A 22,630-nucleotide genomic window follows, 5' to 3' on the forward strand; every position below is an offset into this window, starting at 1 on the left:
AATGAAAGAGCAAATTAAGATCCATTTCAGAAGTATTAACATTTGGAGTATCTTTCAGGGTCTCAAGAATCAGACACAAGTCAAACTGAACATTGTCAGCTGTCCTCCTGTTACTACTGTCCTCATAAAACGGCCAGACTTAAAGTACCAGCTGGGCTTCAGTGTACAGAATGGAATTGTAAGTTTCTGTGTTCACTGATTGTTTTGGTTTCTTTTTATTTCAAGAAGCACACTGAAGTATTGAACAAATCCTTGCATATTGCCTCAATTTTTGCACTGACTTTAATTAATCAAAACCTTATAATCACATCTCCGAGTATAATGCAAATGCACAACACTAGAACAAATACTGCCATTCATGAGGTATGTTCCTACATTATTCAGCCACGACATTTATAGTCCAGATTGTTTGGTGCAACATTTGGATCAGCTAATTAATGTCTAACTCTGTCATTAGTGGGCCAGAGTTACAAGGAGAACAGTTATGCTGAACCAGGTTTTTACAATTACAACATTCTGATCTTAGCTCTGATCCTGTTTGTTTTCATTTTTCTTTCACTGTCCAGAATTTATCTGGACCACATGGCAGTGGGCAAGGGAGTACAATTGTGACCTCCTCTGGTGAAAACTGAACATCTCTCACTACAGTTGCATAGGTTGTGGCCCTTCTCTGCATGCTGCAGTTTCCCTGTAACAACAGCAGCGAACAGAATGAATGTGATAGGTGAGATTTACCCAGGGCAGCTCAGAGTCCTCGTCTCGTAGTTCTTCCTTCCCAAGCCATTCTCCAACACCTTTCCAAAGCAAACTGCCAACATAACTAGCTCAGGTAGTCACTTGGCCTTTCTGGGAGCTGATAGTAGCATTAGAGACTGTCTGTAGGGCAGGGCCATCACCATCCCCTCTTCCTCCAGTCTAGGAAAAAAAAATAAAATCAGGCTGCTCACACAGAAAAACCACATCACAAAGAACTATGGACTCTGGTCCCCTGTTCTGTGAAACTTAGCAATTGAAGTTCCCAGGTTTCTGTTTGCCACCCTTGGAAGAGTAGCAGGTAACTAACTCTATAGGATATGGTTTATGGGTCTTACTGTGCTTTAGCAAAAAGGTGGCTCATTAGTGGCTTTTCAGCTCTGCTAATCACCTCTAAGTTATTATTGTACCTCAGTTTTAAGTATTCCTACCTAAGATCACATTACTGTGTTGTGGTCACAGCAGAGGCTGGTATAAGGAACACAGCTATAAGCTGTGGCCCTGCTGGATACACACTGAAGGCTGACAGCCTTTAGAAGCAGAGGTTTAAAGTATTTGTCATGTTTGGGATTAATGCTCTGACACCTGAGCATAGAGAGGTCCGTACAAAAATACAGAAAAATCAGGTGTGATGTATTTCTGTCCTCCTTTGCCTGTGCTTAATTCCCTTTCACCTGCATGTATGTGTATGTTGAGTGGGTATGGGTATTGCTGGTAGTTCCCTTTGTTAGCACCAACTCTTGGTATAAAAAGGATGAAAGGGATGGGATCTGATTCTCACAGAGGGTGCCAAGAACAGGAAATAACACTGTAGGAGGCATTGTAAATGTAGTACGTTCAGCTCGTGCTATGATAAAAAGAGGAAAATACAGTTAAGGAACAATGAGCTGTACTTTGGTGTGTTTATCAATTCCTTTAGGAGGCCTGTGGAAAAGAATCAGGCCAAGGTGGATTAGAAGCAGTATATCATGTCCTCACATGGACAGAGGCAGTTATGGAGTCTGTGAGACAATCCATCTTGTCCCAGCTTATTATCTCCTTCATCATTGCAGTCTTAATTTAGTAAACTCTGCAGACTGTTTTTTCCTTTCATAGTGTGTTCACTCCATCTACTGGTCATTTGACATACTCACCACACTGGATGGCCATAATTAATACCAGTTAAAATGAGCAACATTTAGATGACATCCAATACGAAGTTTACCAAAGAAAGCCTGGTAATAGATTTAATTTGTGAAGAGTCAGTGTTTGAACATGAAAACCAATCAGCAAAAAAGGAGAGATGAACATGTTTTGTTAGGCTGCTGTATGGAGAAGCTTCTCTCAGTTCTTCCTCAGATAAACTCTCACTTCACTTAACATTTAAAAATATGACTCTGCAAAGGACATCTCTGGTAGTTTGACGCTAAAAGCGGTTTTGTCATTGCCAGCAATTGTTATAAATGATGACAGAGTTGAGAAATAATATCCTTATTCTTTGTTGGCTCAGCATTAGCACAGTGAAGAAATAAATGGCTTGCCAGGACAGGTATAATAAAATGTCTCCCACTGCTGTGCCATCCCCTCGTTCTGCATGCAGCTGGTACTTACTTCTGTGCCTCTTCTGATAGTGGTTTTCAGTGGCTCCTTTTCACCCTGCCTATCTCATCTGTGCAGGATGTACAGCCATTATATTAGTGAATAGAACATAAACAACCTGAATGCACAGAACTTCTCTCTGAGCTGGGCTTTGCTTGCACAGGATATCAGGAAGATGCAGAGACTGGGCTGCTGCAGGTGACTCTTAATGCATTCTGTGTGTAATTCTGTGTAATGAATGCAAAGCCAGGAGGTGTGCTTGATGAAGCACCAGTAGTGCCAGCTCTCAGTTCTAGTTAGGAAACAGCACAACAGCATAAATCAGTGTTAATTTTACAAAATTCCTCTTGTACTAATGATGCAAATATTCTTAATTGGTCTTGAAAGCTTCAGATGTACTTTCATTGCATATTTAGAAAAGGAATCTAAAATTTTAACTGTAAGAGGTTAAGGAAAAAAAAGAAATATTGTGCATACATATGAAATAAATATGAACATTGTATGCTGGGGAGGTGAACATAATGTGACAAATCAGTCACCTCCTGAAAATGATTGATGTTGTTTTATAATTATAATATTTAAATACAATGGTCCTCTCATATCACATTATTCCTAGATTCCTATTATTATTCCTAGATTATAAAAAAAAATCTGTGTATTGCCAGTTGCATTTTCATTGCTGATAATGCACCATTTCTCAGTCTAGAGCTCAGACACTTTCTCTGAGAAGTATACATCTCTTCCATCCCCACCTTAGTACAATTTTATCTAAAAGTGCAGTAAAATTAGGCCAAACTTAATAGAACAGACATGTTGTTCTTTCTAACTTGCCTTGGTTTATATTTATCTAAACTGTCTAGTGAAAAATATTCAGGTTTTGCATAGAGTAATATAGGAGTAAGATGAGGAGAAACCTGGTTTAATCAGTCATATTAAAGGCATTTACACAGAATAAATAGTTAATTTGCACTCAATGTTTTGCTGCAGAATGGGCAGCTGCAATACAACTCATTGTGATTCTACTGAATTTTCACATTGATGTACTGCAGCTTGTCTGAGATGCTGCAGAATCTCTAACAGCTGAATGGATTGAACCAGTATGGTTTACACCTTTCTTTTCTTTTTTTTCCTCTTCTTTTTTTCTTCAGTTTACACAGTAAATAGAGTATAGACTTTGCTTACAAGAAGATCCAGATCCATCATGTTTTATTTAGTAATATTATGGCTGTCACCATGTTCAACAAGTATAGCAAGTTAAACAATCCTGGCTGAATAGAATGGTATTTACTTTGTGGTACTGCTCAGCTTAACCTTGCCAGCCCCATCTGCCATAGCTCCACTGGCTGGAGCCTAAAGTCTGAGTCAGCCACTTGCAAACACAGGAGCCATGTAAATGTGTGCTGTAAGTAGGTGTTCTTTACATCTGCACTGTCTCCAGCTGAACAGGCTGTGTGAGGCTGGGTAGAGACGCTTGGGCTCTGGCTCTCTTTCTACCTCATTAAAATAGCTAATGCTCACAAAAAGGAAGCTGACTCCCTTCCCTGGAGAGGGATCACATTCTTGCATGAAGATAAGAGACCTTCCTCTGGCCGAGGCTGTCAGAAGCAATTTGAGAGCCACACAATGAAAGGTGCTCTGGATAGATATGCAACCCATTATCTTTTCCTTTATGCCAGTGGGGTGAGAGGTCACATTTCCATTTGCTCTGAAAGCTTTTAGTTCAGCTGGCTGTACTGTCTCTGTATTTTCTTTTTTACTGTGAAAAATACATTTACAGGGTCTCTTCTGGCACATTTTGTGTTTTTACCTTTCAGATTTCTGCATACAGTCCCCAACAGCAGAAAGCACAGTTAGTCTAACAGTGAGTTGAACTGGGAAGCTTTCTATAATCAAGAAGATCTGTGTAGAACAACTTAATCTTATCAGATGTATGATTAGAAGGGAGACTAACTGCAAACCAATATATTGCATGTGATTGAATTCAAGATGCAATTCTGTTAAGGGTCCAGATGGTGCCTCTATCCATAAAAGTCCATCAGAAGTAGTTTTATGAACCACAGCAGGTAAAACTCATCCACTAATGATAGCATGGATAGTCATGGTTTTCTCACAGCAGGAGAAAATCTTATCAGAAAACTGAGAAAGACCTTTTAAAAACAAAGAATAACTATATTTTTGCTCCCCATATCAAACAACCTGAACTTTGAGTACGAAGGGATTTAATTTTTATAGCATTGCTGCTTGTAAAGAGGAATTTAAAGGAAACTGCTGGTGTCATACAACGTTACACCTTCAGTATATTCCAGCTTGCCACCTCTCCACATACTATGATTCTCAATCAGGTTACAAACTCACTGGGATACAAGCCATATCTTACCATACTTGTATTTAGCTCTCAGCAAATTACCATATCTCAGGAAATTCTTGGCCTATGATTTTAACCACTGGCAGGAACTGCAGAAACAATCATCACCGGATGCTCTAAGACTTATTTCCTCCAAGAACAGGTTTGTCTCAGTAAAGAAAAGGTTCAGTGGTGCCAACCAAGCTCTGAACGGTTGCAGAGACTGAGGCTATACATTATCTACCTCCTGTGCTGCATGAGCTTAGTCTTCTGAAACAATTTACCAACAATTTCTACCTAACTTTCAGCTGTTGAGGCTGTGCAGGAGGGCCCTCTCTTAGCACAGATACTGTTGCTGAGAAGGAAACATTCTTTTAAATTCCTCATACTGGACTGAAATTTTTCTTACTGCCTCTACACCACTCATGTTGCAACCTCAGAATAATCTAATAGCACTATCTGAGGGGACTATGTAACTTCTTGTAGAATTATTCCCCTACTGTAGGAAGCATAAATTCAAAACTTCTTCTCATTTCTTCACTGGTACCTGCAGCTGTCAGTTCAAACAGCAGCCTGACTTGCCTTCATCCTAAGCTCCCTGTGGCCAGCAGCACTGTAACCCATGGAGAAAAGGAGTGGCTCTGGAGAGCAGTGCCCTTTTGCAATCTGCAGAGGCACAGGAAACAAGTTGTCATACTTCACTACGCTGAGAAGAGTCTGCAGAAAAAACAAATTGCACATTTCATAGTCTCATAGAACAGTTTGGGCGGAATAGACATTTTAAAGATCATCTAGTCCAACCTCCCTGCCATGGGCAGGGACACCTCCCACTAGACCAGATTGCTCCAAACCCCATCCAACCTGCGCTTGAACACTTGCAAGGATGGGGCAGCCACAGCTTCCCTGGACAACCTGTTCCAGTGTCTCACCACCCTCATAGTAAAAAATGCCTTCCTTAAATATTTAAGATCTTTCCTTTTATCTTCCCTATATCTTTGTGACCCTTTTGACAGATCACCAGCTTTCAGTACATAATGTCTTTATGGCATCATCCTTTGCTTCAGCCTAAACTACTGTTTGTGCAGGGTTAGGGATTAAACCTTACATAATTTTTTCCCCCATGTATTTGATAAAATTACTGTTGTAGATTAAGTTTTACTTGAGCCCTTTATATTCTCTGTTATTCAGAAGGAATAATGTGATAGTTTGCAAGAAAAGTCCAGGTGGCACAATCAAAAAGATGTAAAAATCACTTATCCTATCTCAGCAGTACATAAAATTCCTCTCTTCCCCCTAACTCCACTCCTCTGCACAGCTGCTGCCTGCATCACTGTGTTAAGGGTTTGTATGTTCCCAGCCCATAAGAATAAAAATTGTAACTTGGAGAAATTTTGAGAACAACCACCACACATTTTAGAACTCACAGTATTGCTTAATACTTTCCAGGAGTATCTTCTGGAATCCTTATGGCATCACCAGTTATGATGTATTCAATCCTCGTAACTGCTACATTAGGACATGTCAAAACTATAATAAACTTTGCTCTCTCCTGGCAGATTTGCAGCTTGATGCGAGGTGGGATAGCTGAGAGGGGAGGAGTAAGAGTAGGACATCGCATTATTGAGATCAATGGACAGAGTGTTGTTGCAACTGCTCATGAGAAGATAGTACAAGCATTGTCTAATTCAGTGGGAGAGGTAAGAAAACAAATACTTTATCAAGGAATTAAAACTGTTGAAAGAATATATTTTTCAGTTGAAAATAATGTCTTAACATAGTATTAAAACCACCACCTCAGTAAACTGGAGTTCAGCACTAATAAAGATTTAACAGAACGTTTTCTTGAACAATTAGATACACATTCACTGCATTTGTTCACTCATTTTCAAGAGTTCCTGGCATGATTCTGAACCTTCAATGTACTGTTTGAATTAAACCAAACAATTAAGGGAAGAAATCACACAAGAATGTTAGCTATGAAAATGTCTCTTGGCTTATCACTACAGCATCTGCCACAGAACTAAATTAATATTCAAAGAGCTGAGAAATTCAAATTGATAGGTATTTTAATGATTTTATTTCCCCTGAACATTTCCAACTTACCTTGGGAATAAGTTAAGACATCTCTCTCCAGTACTTTTGGTGAAATCAGTAATGGATGAAACAAGATCCTCTTTCAAAGTCTCTACTGAATTTGTTGCTATTATCATACAAAACCCTGGCCAGATCTCCCATTAATTCCTTTGCCAAAAAAAAAGATCAAAGGGAACTTGTTTTCCTGTGGAAAATGATACTTGGATATAACACAGAATATGTGCACACTGACAGGAACAAAGCTGCAGCTTTCAATAGAACCTCCATGCCTTAGGGTACCTCTTTGCTGCATAACATCTCACTAAACATGGGAGTGTGGAACTTTGTACTTCAGCATGAAGAGACCACAATATCAATGCAAGCTATGGCTGCTGAGGATCTGTGTTATCAGTTAGAGAAGTTTACCTTCCTTTCTCTTGTGTTCTCTGATAGGTACTGACAGCTGTATTTCTGATACAACTCTGATTACCTGAGGCCTTTAACCCTGGTAGGCTGTAAAATTTCTTTGACACTTATCAGAGAACTCCTTGTAGAAAGAATGTAAATACATGAGAGAACCTGTTCCATCAAACTCTCTTGACCAGCATTTAAATACCAGGTGGTAAAGTCCAAGTTCTGGGTTCAGAGGATCATACTCCAATTAAGAGAAAATAGGTATGAAATGACAGTCTCGCAGGGATGGAAGATAGAAGAAAAATCTAAGTTCAGTTAATATCAGAAGAGCAGAGTGAATTTTCAGAGGTTTGCACTGCTTTTTTAAGGGCTGTAATTGGAGTAGGGTATGAGTCTTTTTAGCTGTATAATTTAGCAACCTGTTGTCATTAAAAAAAAACCAAACCACACAAAGAAGCAAAGATAGCAAACCAGACTGTTAGTGCCAGTTACTCTGGTAACATTCACACTTGTAGCAACGAGGGCAGTAAATGCACTCACACCACAGGAAGAGGCAGATTGGGCCTTGTGATTATTTTAAGCTAGTAACAATTCTGTTAATTTCTGTGTAAATCAATTGACAGATTCACATGAAGACTATGCCAGCTGCCATGTTCAGGCTTCTAACTGGACAAGAGACACCCCTGTACATCTAGCATGCAACTCTTGCAGCAAAATAACTAAATGATTCCATCAAAGCTGAAGAGAATTTTGTATTTTGTATGAATGAAAGGCTTTGAAGCTGACCTGAGGACTCCAAACAAGGAACAGACAGGTGTCTCTGCCTTTTCTCTCCTTCCTTTTTATTTCATTGCCCAAAAGTGATGAGAAGGATGGTCAAGGACAATAATCACTGACAAAAATCTTTGTAAAGCATTTAAGTATTTTGCAACATCTTCTAAACTCTTTTCTCATAAAACTTAAAATGTATTTATTTGTAACCTTTCTGTGGAGTGATGTATGTATGTCTGTCTTGTTTGATAACACAGTGAATGTGACTATTTGATGAATGAGAATGCAGAAAATGGCAGAGAAGCAATCAGAGAAAGTAAGGGCTGCCTCAAGTTAAAAAAATCCCAGTCCCATAAAGTGCTGATGGCTTTGCATAATTTTAAAACTGGTGCTGAATAGATGGTATTTCAGTGGAAAGGAATGTGTGGAGTTGAAACTTTGAGATTCTGATGTAAAGAAAACCACTGTAGTACTTGGTATTGTTATGACAAGTGTAACCTGTTTGGCAAGATGTGAACATAAACATGTAACAAGTGTTTCATATGCTAAATAAAGAATAATTGCCACAAGATTAAAATCAAAATATTTATTTAGATACATATTTATTTTTAATGCTTGTGATTTTTATGATTTAACAGAATTATTTCATGAATAACTTATTGCACAGGTCGTGTGATGTATGTGTTGGGCTGGGGATTTTATTTCTTTTATTTTTGCATATTACCTTTTTGTTGATATTAGCTCAAAATGGGAAAGCCATGCTTGACCTGTTTCTGTCTTTTATAAAGCATTCTTATATTCCTAAGGCAACGTGTTCTGAATGTAAATTGTTTTGACAAATAATCTAGCACCATCAGCAGTATTAGAATGTGTGTAGATAAAAAACCTAGTAGTAAAGTTGTATTCCTTATGAGATAAATGTTAATTGGTGTAACTTTTCATCTAGATTTCTTTTTTGGCCAAGGCCTTGAAGAAAATACACTGTGACTTAAGAAGCCTTACCATGCAGTAACTAAAGATGACTGTACTTCAAGGAGTAGTGTGTTGCATGCAACTGACCTTAGGAAAGAATTAAGCTACTATCACTAATAAATCTAAAATAATAAATTAAGCTTGCTTATTTTGTTTGTTGTGTAAGTTTACGTAATAAAAAAATCCAAGCAGAAGATCATTTAATTCTTCATCTAAGTGCAGTTGCAAAGGTCACAGACTATTTTTTATAAAAGGAATTAAGCTCTCGAATTAGGAATTTCTGTACCATTATTTTGAGAGTAGATGCTTTCAATTAGCATACCTTGTTGCCACTGGATGTCACTGTGACTTCACATCAATACAGAAGCATGCTGTAATTAAAATACATTAAAACAGATGATTCTGTAAAACTTAAACTACCCATCTTCAGCTGCGTTCCTTTGTGACCTTTTCACAGGATGTCTGCCCAGCTCAGAGTGACACAAATGAGACCACTATATGATTAAACCTGAAATGGAAACTAACACTGACAAGCACTGCAAAAAAAATAACCCCCTTAAACATCCACCTGTGGTAGGTTCTTTAAGAGAACCTTTTGTTTAAGGCCTTTCCAATTTCCTCTGAGAGAGCCAGGATGAAGCTTGCACTGGAAGACGTTGCTGGCAAACCTGTGTTTATACTGGTAACCAAGTTAGTGTCAAATCATACATGCAGCAGAACAACAAGGGCATGTTTTAGTAATAAAATTGTCAAAGCTTCTAATTGGAGTAACAATTCTTTTTGAAAAAATGTTCAAGGCTCTGCTAGATAAAAATTCACCTAACTCCTATCAGTTAGCGTTTGTAAATTTTATGAAATCTGCTCTTTGGAAATGCAGAATTTCAAAGGTTTTGTCCCTAATGCATCTTTTGGTCCCAATTTGCAGAATACTTCAGCCTTGGTGTTTGGTAGCAAACACTACTCCATTAATGAGCTCTTGGGCATTCAGAACAAAGCAGAAACAAACCACACTGCAGCCTTTCCTGTAATTTAAAAGGGCAACATACTGGGGGCTGGAGGGGCAGGGAGCAGTTTTAACAGGAGAGGTCAGTGAGCCTGGCGGGAAAAACACTGGAAAACCAGATTAGAAACAGCCTGTATGTGGGGATGAATCACCTTTACATTTCTGTCCAAATCAGTTGTTGAAAAAGCAAAGTCCAGAAATACTTTTTATTAAAACACTGATCATAGTTAAAACACTTTGAGGTACATTAAATAAATACAACTACTAAGTTGTACAGCCAGTCTCTGGCAGTTTTGTAACGGTTCTCAAGAAATGCAAGGCAGCATCAGTAGCATTTCTGTAAGTACAGTGAGATAAATGGATTTCTGTTTGGGAAAACATTTCTTATGTCTTCACTAATCAATCAGTTAAAATTTTGCAAAACTCAGGGCTGAAATTTACATTCAGAAAAACAAGTGTTCTTCTCCTGCTGTTGGGAAAAAAAGTGGTATTCCAAAGGAAGACACTTCTTAAGTCATCCACTACTTCTATTTCTCCCAGTCCTGGTTTCTTCCTTAATTGTCTTTGCTGGAATCACATACCTGCAGATACCATCACAGAATGGTCTCCCGGCAAACGCCAATTAAACTGTGAGGCCTGTCCCGCTCGGAGCTGCGAGAGATGTGGGACCTACGCAAGAAGGCAACTGGAGAGCTCAGAGCACCACAGCTCTGAAGGTGAAGATCTTCTTGAAGTCGCTTTCTAGAGGTATTCACATTCTGCTGGGAACTTGTTATTACCTGTTTAGAAGGGCAGGAATGGAAAAGGAAAAATGGGGAAAACAGGGTAAGAATTATTTTTTATTTCAGAAGGTCAGTTCTGTAATATAATTTTAATTCAGATATCTAGTAATGAAATTCTCCCAGAGATGATGTGTGTTTATGCAGCCATCCCACTTCTGTTCTTACAGCTGGTCAGGGCTGAGGACTGGCTATGGGGAGGCACAAGTCAGGCTTGAGAGGCATCAGGACTCCTCTCTGCTGTAATGTTGAATCAACAAAGGCACAAACAAGTATTTGTTTCTCTCTAGAGGAATGAAGGGGAAACCTGTGGGAAAGGCAGCAGCTTCGCCTTATAATTGACAAATACAAGTTTGGAGCAAATTAAACTCATCTGTTTCTTTTAGGAGAAAGATGCTTTGCTAGCTTAGCTGCGGGTGGAAGAGGACGGAAACCTTGCAAGCCTGGTAGACATTTTGGTGTTAACAGAACTATCAAGCTACTTCACAAACCTGAATTAGACAACTGTTTTATCAAAAATTCTGTTACTCCTTAAGCAGACTGCTGGGATGCCCTGGACTTTCACCAATTAATAATGGTCTTTGTTTTAAAAAAATAAGTACTAAAATTATTGATTTAATGTGGAAAAACCATATGTCTCCTGGACATAAATCCACACTAGATAAAAATGAGGCCATTGGTTTCCAGTTTTATGATCTACATAAAACCTCATTTTTTTAATACTATTTTGTTTTGTGAGAGATGGGTTTTTCATTTAAAGAAAATTGTTTTCAACTTTCTAACCTTGAGGATTTAACGATGTATAAATTTTGTAAAGCAATAAAAATGTTAAAATCTTCTTCCATCCTGACACCCTTCAGTATGTCACGCTGGCTCTGCTTCTCTACCCATGTCAGTACAGAGGTAACAGATAGTGCTGCTACTTTGTTCTGCCTCATAGTTGGCAAAAACCATCTTGCATTAAAGCCTGTGTGTTTCCTGGGACACATCACACTATCTCACATACTTTGTAATCTGTCCTACTTTAATACTTGGCCAGTTTCCCTCTCTTAGGGGTCAGGAGACTGGTGCCTTAGGAGTGACAATACCTCAGGAAGGGGGGGAAACTGCTGCCAAGAGTGTACCCTTAATTGTCTGTCCCACTCTGTGGAAACCCTGCAAGCAGACTTAATGTGGCAGTCAGTGCTAAGAGCATTCTGCTTTTCCAAGCTGACACTATAAAAGGAACTTCCATTTCTATAGCTGGCATTGTGGTAACAATACCAGCAAGAGGTGATTCATTACCATCCTTCCGGCAGAAAAGATTTATTATTACATATGCATTAGATAATAAAAGTTGCTGTCACTACTAATGCCCTTGCTTTAAAGGATTCCTTCCAAGCCTTCTGTTTCATTCTCATTCAAGGTGAGAAGATACATTATTCCGTCACTTGGAAAAGCAGAACTTCTCAATTTGTTTTCTTAAAAATAGCAATGGTCATATTGATAGATTGTGGCTTAGCTTTTGTATCTACCTATTCATTGCAGCTAGTGCCTTACACAACAAATAGATCTGGCTGCAAAAACAACTGATCCAAGTCAGTGGTGTGTGTCTCTGTACATGAACACAAATTCATGTATTCGACAGGAGCAGAAAATCATTGGATATCAGAGACTGTGATTATCAATGTGTAAATATCAGTTCCCAAGAGACCTCCTAGGATACTACTGGGTTCAGCTGAAGAATTTTAAAGGCCTTTATAAGTGCTTCACTGTAAAATGCATCACTGCCCAGTAAATATTTTTTCTTACTAAAGCCATGTTACTATAAAAGAACTTTTGTAGCAATCATCATTAGTACTTAAAGCTGTACAAACATTTAAATAAGGTATGTGTCTATGAAGCTGAACGAATCTTTACAACTTAAATGGCCTACCTGGTCTATAATATTGGCACTGAAGATGGCTTCTTCCATGTGTCTTTCATCAGACTTAATCACTGACCGGATGCTGTTCACTACATGACGTACTTCTGGAGGGAGATTACAGTTTGAATGTTCCAAAAACTTTGCCACCAAAATTTTGGTGTCTTTATAGGCCTTAAGGTCCACTAAAGAGTGTGGTCGATCTTTTGAGACTCTGTGCAAAGCCTTTGGCTTTAGGTGTAGATCAGTCTTCCTTGTATCCCTCTGTTTTCCACTTGATAGGAAATTGCTCAAAGAATGCTGATAAGCTGAGGCAGCCATATGAGAACCAGAAACTAAAAAAGGGGGGGAAGAATATCTTTAAAGTAATAAGTTTTAAAAAAGGGGAAAAAAAGAAAAAGTAAAAGAAAAAGAAAAGGCAAAACAAATATTGTCACAGAGGTTTTTACTTTGTCATAAAATGTAGTTTTTCTGAAAAAAAAAATAAATTTCATGACATTTCTGTTTCCTCTACTTTTGAGGTCTTCAGTTGCTATTAACAGTAAGGGGAACCACCAGCTACTCAGTGTTATTTATGACACTTTTCATGCTTTAGGCCCAACCCTTCACCTACCCCCAGATTTAAGAGTAAAGTTCCCCTTATTTCTAGACCTTGAAAATTATAAGCAGTGAATGATATGAGAGAGATTAGTGAGAAATACAGAGAAAATAAAAATGCTGAACTAAAACACAAGACATCATTTGCAGCATTTATTTTTATTCAAAGGCTGGTTCCAACAGAATTGTACATAATACACCTATTTTTCTACCCCAATTTTTCCAGAGCTCGTTTATCAGAAGCTTTTAATTATTATTTTTTTAAAAGGAAGGACACCTGTATGATCCTGCTTTACCTCACCTGTTTCTAGTGCAGCTGGAGATAATTCTGCATCTTGATGCTGGCTACATATAGGAGTCCAGGCACAATTATCACCTTTAACCAGAGACAGAAAGAGGACAATCAACTCTTTGCCCAAAGCAAGGAAAAAAGTACATTGGAATCTTTTATTATCTCCTTTACAGAATAAAACTATGCAGAAGAAATACTGCTTTCAAGAGGTCTATTCATAAAGAGAAGCTACTATACAGAGAGATGTCCTAAAACCAGTTAAATACATGTTCCTGCTTGATGGTTTCCTCTCTGTTACATTGCTATCAAATCCTAAACTCCTCTTATATCTACAAAACCAGCATTTTATTCAGTATTTCTACCTCCTTTTTTAAATGTTCTCATTTGTTGCAGGACAAATGCTTTCCACCACTCATCAGATTAATGGGAGGTGACCACAATGGTTACTGATGATCCAATCACGAACAAGTGGCTACAGAGCATCTACAAAGTGCTCTGCGTATACATCTCATCTACATCCTACCAGTGCAGTCTTCCTGATTTCAAGCTTGTGACAGTCAAGATGGAATAAGCTCTCACATTTATGCTGGGGCTGTTTGCACCTGTTTCCAAGACTGAGAACTATTCTTAACTTCTAGGAAGATTAGAAGAGGTTTTCAGGTAAAGTTCGTAATGAAAAGCCCGTATAATCCTCTCTGGCAGAACAAATCATTAAATGACAGAAAACAAAGGTAGGATGCTACAAACATAGAAAATCTGTAAGAAATTAAGAGACAGCTTCTATTCTGTCTTAATTCGCTTTATTATGCTGAAGTACTTCAACACATGAATCATGGCATGCTTACTAAGAGGAGACACTTCAGAAGTTCCGTCTTGTTATCCATTATTATACTGCTTAATGTCCCTGCAGCACAGCCGAAACTATACCACTAGACAGTGTCCTGAGTTATCTGGAACACTACCATAATCACTGAGGCACTTAACTGATAAATATTTGATTATAGATTTAGTTTATTTAACAAGTATCAGTGCTAGAAGCTGATTTGGTCCTTCTTTGTTATGATAAACTTTACATAGAAAGACAAAAAGATGCAACGCATTCATATATCCATAATTTTTTTAAGAGGGCACTAGTTCTTAGAGAGGTTATATGTGAACCCACCATTCGTACATTGTCCAGGGGCAGTTATTAAACTAAACTTTTTATTTCCCTAGTAGGAATGACAGATACTTTAAAACAAATAAACAAGCTGACTTTCAGCATTAAAGGATTCATGGAAGAATTATTGCTTGTACATGCCATAAAGACACCATCATGTCAAGATCTGGTTGAAGCACATGAATTGTGTTTTACTGACCTAAAAGCCCAGAGTTTTATGTCAGTGTTAAAATTCCCACATTACTAATTTATTAGATCTCACTGCTGTTGCTTCACTATGCTGTTGCACATGTGCAACATCCCTGTGTCACATAAATCATGATCCAAACCACGTGCCCTGCAATCACAGTAACATTCAAGACCCATTTAACAAAACTCTATGCAGTAAATTTCAAGGTTGCACTTCTAAATCTCTTCACATTGACTTTTATAGGGAGGTTAATCAGAAGATAAGGTAATTCTTTCTCTTAAAGTAGAAAGACAGGGTCCTAAGAAAAAAACCCAAACCCTACTTAACAATCTGACCACTGTATTTCCCATTTGTTATAATGCCTGAAGCTCCCACACCCCTCAGTTCTCAAAAATCCTCAGTATGTCTCTTGCATGAGTTATTAGAACTAACAATACACAGTTACAGCTCTGTCTTTCATCTGGTCAGTCTATTTGGCCAGTTTTACTCCAGGAAAATTAAAACAAATAAGTGGATGTTACAAAAAAAACCAGCCCAAACACAAGTTCTCCTGGTTGGTTAGTTGATGGAGCTCAGTTGGTTCCTTTCATCTTTGCCTGTTATTCAACTCTGAGGATGTATTTTACAATTCTGCAGCGAGATCTATATACCAATAGCCAGTCATGTCAAATCTAGATCAAACACCTTTCTGAAGTTATAAAAATTATAAAGAACTCGGGTTGTGTGTCAGAGCTTAGGAAAAATAAGCTTCAGGGCTGCTACAAACAGCCAGTGCATGTTACTAGAACTGTGCTGCTTCTAACCCATGTGTGATTTCCAAGTAAAGCTCAACAAAAAGTAGAGGAAAGGGAAGCAATGGGAAGTTGTGAAAACCTTCAGAGTAAAATTTTACAAACTGTAGCTTGCCAAACAAATAAATGAAAGAAATATGCACATCTAGACTTGAGTGTTTCTCTTAAAGATTTCATTTTGAAGACTCTTTTGTAAGCAGCAAAAGAATGGCAAGCTAGATCAGCACAAACACGTTCCCTCCAAGTTACTTCTTCTCTTGCTCCCCCTCTGCTGGGTGTGTATCAGTATCTCTACAACTATCTCTGCTCCTTTATTACAATCTTTGCTGAGCTATGTGACATTTCAGTGATGTTGAACCCATGTCCCTCAACTGATGTAGGACTAAGAACTTAGAAATTAGTCAGTGTAATTCCCATAATGCCACTCCTCCAGAAAAGATGATGGATGTATTTAGGACATGTTAAAAATTAAGGCAGAGCATCTGTTCTACCAGGTGTCCCAGCAGTCAGCTAGAACATGCAGATATGGCTGCCTACAGTAATCTCTCTCCCCAGCACTACTCAAAGAGCATATGGAGCATAATATGGAAATCTTGCAGAGCATGATCCAGAAGAGAAAGTATTGCTCTTCCTGTCATTAGCACAGTAGAAAGGATTCTTACTGTCTGCACATCAGCTTCATAGCACATATATTGTAGCAGAGTAAATTTCATAAAGTAAATGCAGAATTCTAGATTAAAGATTCACTTTTCCTGGACAGGATGTTGAGGCTATGATTTCTAAGTGTAAAAGACATTCAATTATTGAGCCAAATATAAGGTCTCTAAAATTCATAGAAACAGAATAATGATGCAAAGTGGAACAGAACCAATATAACTTTGAAAATGAGACCAGTTATTTCAGTATTTTGTCTACTTGTGTTTTGAGCTCATCACATGATTCTTCCTCTAGACCCTTTTAAAAGCCCAGTGAATGCATCTGTAACAGCACAATCTATAACATCTTAAAAAGCTTTTTATCTTTATTTTCAAACAACTTTTGCAGTTTACCCCTTTGAAACTCTCCAAACAGCTTACATCCTTTTGTAAAATCTGCCCTTTTCAAATGGTTTAGATTGTTCTACATTCCTACTGTTATTCAACCAAGCCATTCTCTACTAAATCAAACATTTCTTTTCCACTAACAACCAAATTTTCAGGAAGATACACCTTTCATCTCCTCTCCCCTACTTGTCTAAGAGCAGATTAATATCAGAAGATGCTTATCCACGACAGCCAAAAGTTTTCCTTGTCATATATCTGGTCACGTGCCTCATCTTTAATTTGTCTTTTTAAACTTTTCACTGGACAGTCCAACTTTCCACTACACAGCCATGCTGACTGTCCTGACATGCACTAACACTGTCAGTGTCACTGTCACCTTCAGGAAACATAAACCGTTATACTACAAGCTACCACTGCCCTGTTTAGTTTAGCTTCTCAATATAACAGTAATACAGAGGTGGAAGCATCTACTCAAGATGGTTTTCTGAGCACTGCAGAAAAGGCTGGTATAATTTAGGAAAGCTAAAATTCATTTCATTCTGTCACTTTTCCTGTTTCATTCTTCTTAAAATTTTTCAAATCTAGAAAATGTGCACCAAACTTAAGCTTTCACACTTGAGTGAACCCTCACTAGAACATTTAATGTAATTTCCAGCAGCACCAATTGCTGCATAAATCACATACCAGTCATCTGCTCCATGCTCCATCAGCCTTGTGGCACTACACCTACCTTCTGTGTGAGACGAACATGAAACAGGGTCACTAGTTGATCGGACTATATTTGCAACGGGGTGCTGTGTGACAGGATGCTGCTGGGCAGCACCCTCCTGGCCACTTGCATATGGTGAAGTATTTGCAGGCCCCAAACAGGGAGAGATCTGGGAAGGGACAGGAGGCTGGCTAAAGACTCCACAGCAGATTTTCTTTTGCTTCAAAGGTGGAATGAGATTGCTCTCTTGAGCAGAACTCTGCAGTTCTCTTTCTGAGGGACTGACATTCTCTGAGGGACAGTCCAAAGACCTGCCATGGGCACAGTTCATTTCTTGTCCTTGAGGCCTGTCTGTAGAGGCTTGACTGTGCGAACTGCCATCCTCATCGGGAAAACTTTCTGGGCAAGTTTTGTGGAACCTGCAGCTGGTGCTGTAATCCAGAGTGCTGCAGCTCTGGTCCGTAGCCCCTTTAGGGGTACAGGAGAGAGAAGTATCTGCAGAATGGAGAGATCCTTGAACTTCCAGCGAACAAAGATCTTCAGAAGAGCAGCTACGGTCTGGGATATCAAAAGCCTCAGAGACCATCAAAGAGGTGCTCTCAACAGAAACTGCAAAACAAGAGATTTAGAGAGAAATTAAAGACTTCCCGCCCCTCTCCCACTCCTCCCAGCCCAGTTTTCAATATACTCATTTAAATGTAGTAATTGGCAAGTACATTAATAATTACTCAAAAGATTTCAGATCATAGAATGCCAAAGCTAAAGAATCTTAGGGGCTGGAAGGGACCTCAAGAGATCATCTAGTCCAACCCCCCTGCCAGAGCAGGGTCACCTAGAGTACATCACACAGGAACTCATCCAGGTGGGTTTTGAATGTCTCCAGTGAGGGAGACTCCACAACCTCCCTGGGCAGTCTGTTCCAGTGCTCTGTCACTCTCACAGTAAAAAAATTTTTTCGGATATTCACCTTGAACCTCCTATGCTCCAATTTACACCCATTACCCCTTGTCCTATCACTGGTCATCACTGAGAAAAGCCTAACTCCATCCCCCTGACACTCACCCCTTACATATTTGTAAACATTGATGAGGTCACCCCTCAGTCTCCTTTTCTCCAAGCTAAAGAGACCCAGCTCCCTCAGCCTTTCCTCATAAGGGAGATGTTCCACTCCCCTAATCATCTTCGTAGCTCTGCGCTGGACTCTTTCGAGCAGTTCCCTGTCCTTTTTGAACTGAGGGGCCCAGAACTGGACACAATACTCCAGATGTGGCCTCACCAATGCAGAATAGAGGGGGAGGAGAACCTCTCTTGACCTACTAACCACACCCTTTCTAATACACCCCAGGATGCCATTGGCCTTCTTGGCCACAAGGGCAAGAAGATGACAGAATGCCAAAGCTAAAAAGTCTGAAGTAATGTATGTGTTCCTAGTGTCCTTCAGCAAAGATAATTTCTGCTATCGTTGGGTATTTCTTCAACTAATAAGCATGCTTGAGCACTGATACCAAAGTATTCTTTCTAACTACATTTGTACAGGAACAGCTCTTTCACTACTGGAAGTTTTACTAAATTAATAATTTCACATAAATTGCTTAACATCTCATGATCCCTTGAGGCGGTAATTTTTAAGAAGCTCTGCATATCAATAGACACAGTAAGAAGATCTAGTCCAGTAAGTTTTAAACTTTACACAGCATCTGTGCTGCTACTCATCTACTTGCATTCACAATATCTAATGCTTCAGGCAGCAAGCTTCCTGTTCAGGTTGCTGGAAGCCATGAAAGAAAACTACTACATGGAGAAGGCATGTGGACTGCCAGGAAGACACCTATGGTTGCTGACACTGAGAAACAAGCTGCCACTTGTGTGCATCACTCTTCAAAGAGACATGACAGTTGCCATATCTGCCTCCAAGAGCATGCCTTGCTGAGGAAAGCTCTCCTCCGCATTTCTAGCCACAGCAGTTTAAGACTGTGAAAAGGTTCTTCTTGCCGTGAACAATCTGAAAGTAAATCTTTCTTTCTCCACTGGGAAGGACAGAAGAGAATGAAAAGTCCTCTCAAAAATCCCTTTTAATCTTTGTCAAGCAGACAAACACAATACTATGACTACCTTGTGTGCTGAAGTCCAGAGTCACGTTCCTCTCTCCCACGCTTGATTCAGACACTTGCTGATCAGTACCAGTGACCTAAATGAAAATTGTTTAATGAAACAGCACATTAATCTGCCATTTCCTAAAACAAAGTGTGGTGCTGATGATCTTAAGAACACACCCACTAATGTGAAATAACTATCATAAAAGCAGCAGACTGAAAGATATTTAAAGATACAGTATTTTACAATGTCTTTGGATCAGGAACAAATGCAGGGCCAAGGAACGTGCTTAAAGCAAGTTGTCATTTTTCCATTATCCATGTGCCAAATTAATCTTGAATTCACAGGCAGCTGGGGCTGCAGCCCCACATTACAAAAATTAATGTTTGCAATAAGTAACACTAACGGTTTTATTACAAGCAATCTCTTTTTCTGAAGTCTGCGTTTTTCCATTTTCTACTTTTTCCACCGCACAATATCACCCTAAAACAGACTAGACAAGAGAAGCCATAAAAACAACCCCCAAAGTATTTTCCTTTAGTTGTTTGCTGAGATGTTAATACCAAAAGTATTTGTAACCCCTATAACATCATTGCCACCCACTACAGCCCATGGGTGTTCTCCAGGATATCAAAGATGGAGAAATACTGGGGCTTACTCTGAACAGATGTATCTAAGTGTGTAACTTCACTTTTAAGAATTATGAGAACAAAGTAAAGAATCAGTCCTGCTAGAAATACTTGATCCATAAACACCTGAAATACAGGAAATTTTCTTTCAACTGCTTTCAATAGACTTTGGATTGGACCTGGTTGCCAGTCTTACTAGATTTTTAGCAGTTCTTTGTATCATGATTATTAAAAAGTTGTTCCAATAAATAGCTGGTAACAATCAATGAGAAATACATAAAATTTGAAGGGAATGAGATTTATACCATATTTAGCAGAAAGCATTGTATCTGCTTCTGCCTGTAGAGCCTCAATTAACTAGTAAAAGCTTATCTTGATTGGTGAGAGAACCTAGAAACAGCCACCAGTCACCTCTGAAAACCTTTCTGTCAAGAACTTAATTTGTATCTGGCCTTTTAAAAAACTGAATGTAACACTATTACTCTGAAGCTATTAAGGAAAAGAGTTTCCAGTGAACATGCCAGTATACAGTAATGCACACATATATATGCATACTGTGCTCATTGATAGCTTACTATGATCAAGTGAACAGGAAACCTTTTCTGATACAAAATTAGTTTTTATAAGTGATTTTAAGTCTAAGAGTTATTGAATGCAAATCTAAACAACAAGCAGTATAGAAATACTTTAAACCAGCAATAGGTGGATAGAAGACTGGGAAGCAAAGGTAAAATAATTAATATTTTTAAAAATTTTGCTTGGAAAATGATTCTGAAAGAATCTATTAGAGAAGAATATTGCATCTGTTTAAAAGATAAATAAATAGTGGTGCCACCAACTTGCATACAATACCTGGGAACTAAATGTGGAACTGCTGGGAACTAACTGGAAACTAAGGGTTCTCAAATCCTCTTTGTTCCTGAAGAAAACTCAATCAGACTAACTTCATTTTAGAAGAAAGGTTTTCCTTTTTAAAAATATAGGGGGTCTTTTTAGTTTTTTTTAAATTTTACATTAAGGTGGTTTCACAAAATTTTTATCACTGACAGGAAAATACCTGCGCCATATTCATGCTGAAAGGTTTATTGACCTTCTACATTCTTCCAGTCACGTGGCAGCTGTAGTGCCATTGCATAGTAACTATAACATGGCCTCATACCTATAAAATGAGTTACATACAAGGCTGAGGTTTTGGCAAACTTGTACTAATTAAAAAGAACCATCTGTAGCTTTCATCTAGTACATTTAAAATAACATTATTATACAGCATAAAGAGCAAACTTAAGGCTTGTGAAAAAAGCTGGCCTAGCAATTCTTGAAATCAAAATACTGCATGTCTTTTAAAAAAACACCCTATTTTACAGGCAGAAGAAATATATATATTGTACTTACACACTTTAGTTTCCTATTACACAAATATTTCTAGATTACAACATTTCAATCTTCATGTTCTTTTTTTTTATTCTCTGCTTAGTTTGCCAAAAGAAACAATTACAGGATTGACAGAAATTTCTGCCCTGGGAATACTACTAAGCTCATTTGACACAGGCCACAAAGCAGCTACCAGTAACTGCTCTGACACCCTGTTGGAACAGAGCTTGCATAGAGCACCCCAAAGTCCCAAAGGAGACAAGCTATTGTACCTTGCAGGGAGGTGTTCATATTAAGAGTCCTTCAGCTCACCTGGGGTGAGGACTCATGTTTTACTCAGGGAAGCTACAGGAAGGAACTGTTCTCAGCACTGTCCTCCAGGCAATGAGACTGGTATCAGCCTTTCACACCTTTTGGAATTTAGAGGGACACACACTGCATACCACGTACCTTCTCAGGCTCTGCCTCAATCTCAGAGGCTCCTACAGAGGCTGGAAACCTTGCAGCAACATACCTAAAGACATGGGGCTGCATAAACAAGGTAACATTCTTAGAGGTGACTTGTTGCCACGTGAATCAAAGGGCATGGCCTCTCAGCTTTATTTCTGGGTACTTGCTTATATACACTGCAGACTATACTATCATTTTCTCAAAATTGCTGGAAATTAAAAAACAACAACAACCCCCACAATCAAACCCAAGCAACATAAATAAATAGGTGGGATAAATTAACACACAAAGCAACTGTTTCTTAAGACCAAAGGCTGTTAGTATTCTCCTCTATATAAAATCTGTCATGTACAGAAAAACACTTATTGTTCATTAAGGTTTATCTCTTAAGGGCCTCATTGATAACTAGCATTATTAATTGCAGGAAAAAAAGAGATTTCAAGATTTTGGGTATGCGGAAGAAATCAGGGATATAATTTGAATTTTGGTTACTCCTCCTACTTTTTTCAGCATTTAGCCATGATTTGGAAAACATAAGCCATTTAAAGCTTATCGGATCAATGTGTTAATTTTTCCTTTTCCTTCCCTTGCCTCTTTCTTCCTTTACAGGAATAATTGCTGAATGTATTTTATATGCATTTGGAATTTATTAACCTTCTTGCTTGAGGGGAAGGAAAACCATGATTTTAATTGCAGGAGGTAAGACAGACAGTCT

At 38.6% G+C, this 22,630-nt stretch overlaps 2 protein-coding genes across 3 annotated transcripts in view; one reads left to right on the plus strand and one right to left on the minus strand.

Annotated features, from left to right (window-relative positions):
* APBA2 (amyloid beta (A4) precursor protein-binding, family A, member 2) overlaps positions 1-9,040 on the plus strand; it is a 39,063-nt gene extending 30,023 nt beyond the window's left edge. For both annotated transcript variants that reach the window (XM_009994399.1, XM_009994400.1), the window contains 3 exons: positions 59-178; positions 6,232-6,372; positions 7,786-9,040. In XM_009994399.1, coding sequence (XP_009992701.1) covers positions 59-178; positions 6,232-6,372; positions 7,786-7,857 — 333 coding nt within the window. In that variant the 3' untranslated portion in view covers positions 7,858-9,040. The remainder of the gene's footprint in view (positions 1-58; positions 179-6,231; positions 6,373-7,785) is intronic.
* A 1,152-nt stretch (positions 9,041-10,192) lies between these two features.
* Positions 10,193-22,630, minus strand: part of FAM189A1 (family with sequence similarity 189, member A1) — a 91,873-nt gene continuing 79,435 nt past the window's right edge. The window contains exons 9-12 of the mRNA XM_009994522.1: positions 19,484-19,559; positions 17,387-17,980; positions 12,603-12,925; positions 10,193-10,687 (exon numbers count right to left, since the gene is read on the minus strand). Coding sequence (XP_009992824.1) covers positions 10,502-10,687; positions 12,603-12,925; positions 17,387-17,980; positions 19,484-19,559 — 1,179 coding nt within the window. The 3' untranslated portion in view covers positions 10,193-10,501. The remainder of the gene's footprint in view (positions 10,688-12,602; positions 12,926-17,386; positions 17,981-19,483; positions 19,560-22,630) is intronic.

The sequence above is a fragment of the Chaetura pelagica genome, unplaced genomic scaffold, assembly GCF_000747805.2.
Source record: "Chaetura pelagica isolate M959 unplaced genomic scaffold, ChaPel_1.0 scaffold222, whole genome shotgun sequence".
Classification (NCBI taxonomy): domain Eukaryota; kingdom Metazoa; phylum Chordata; class Aves; order Apodiformes; family Apodidae; genus Chaetura; species Chaetura pelagica.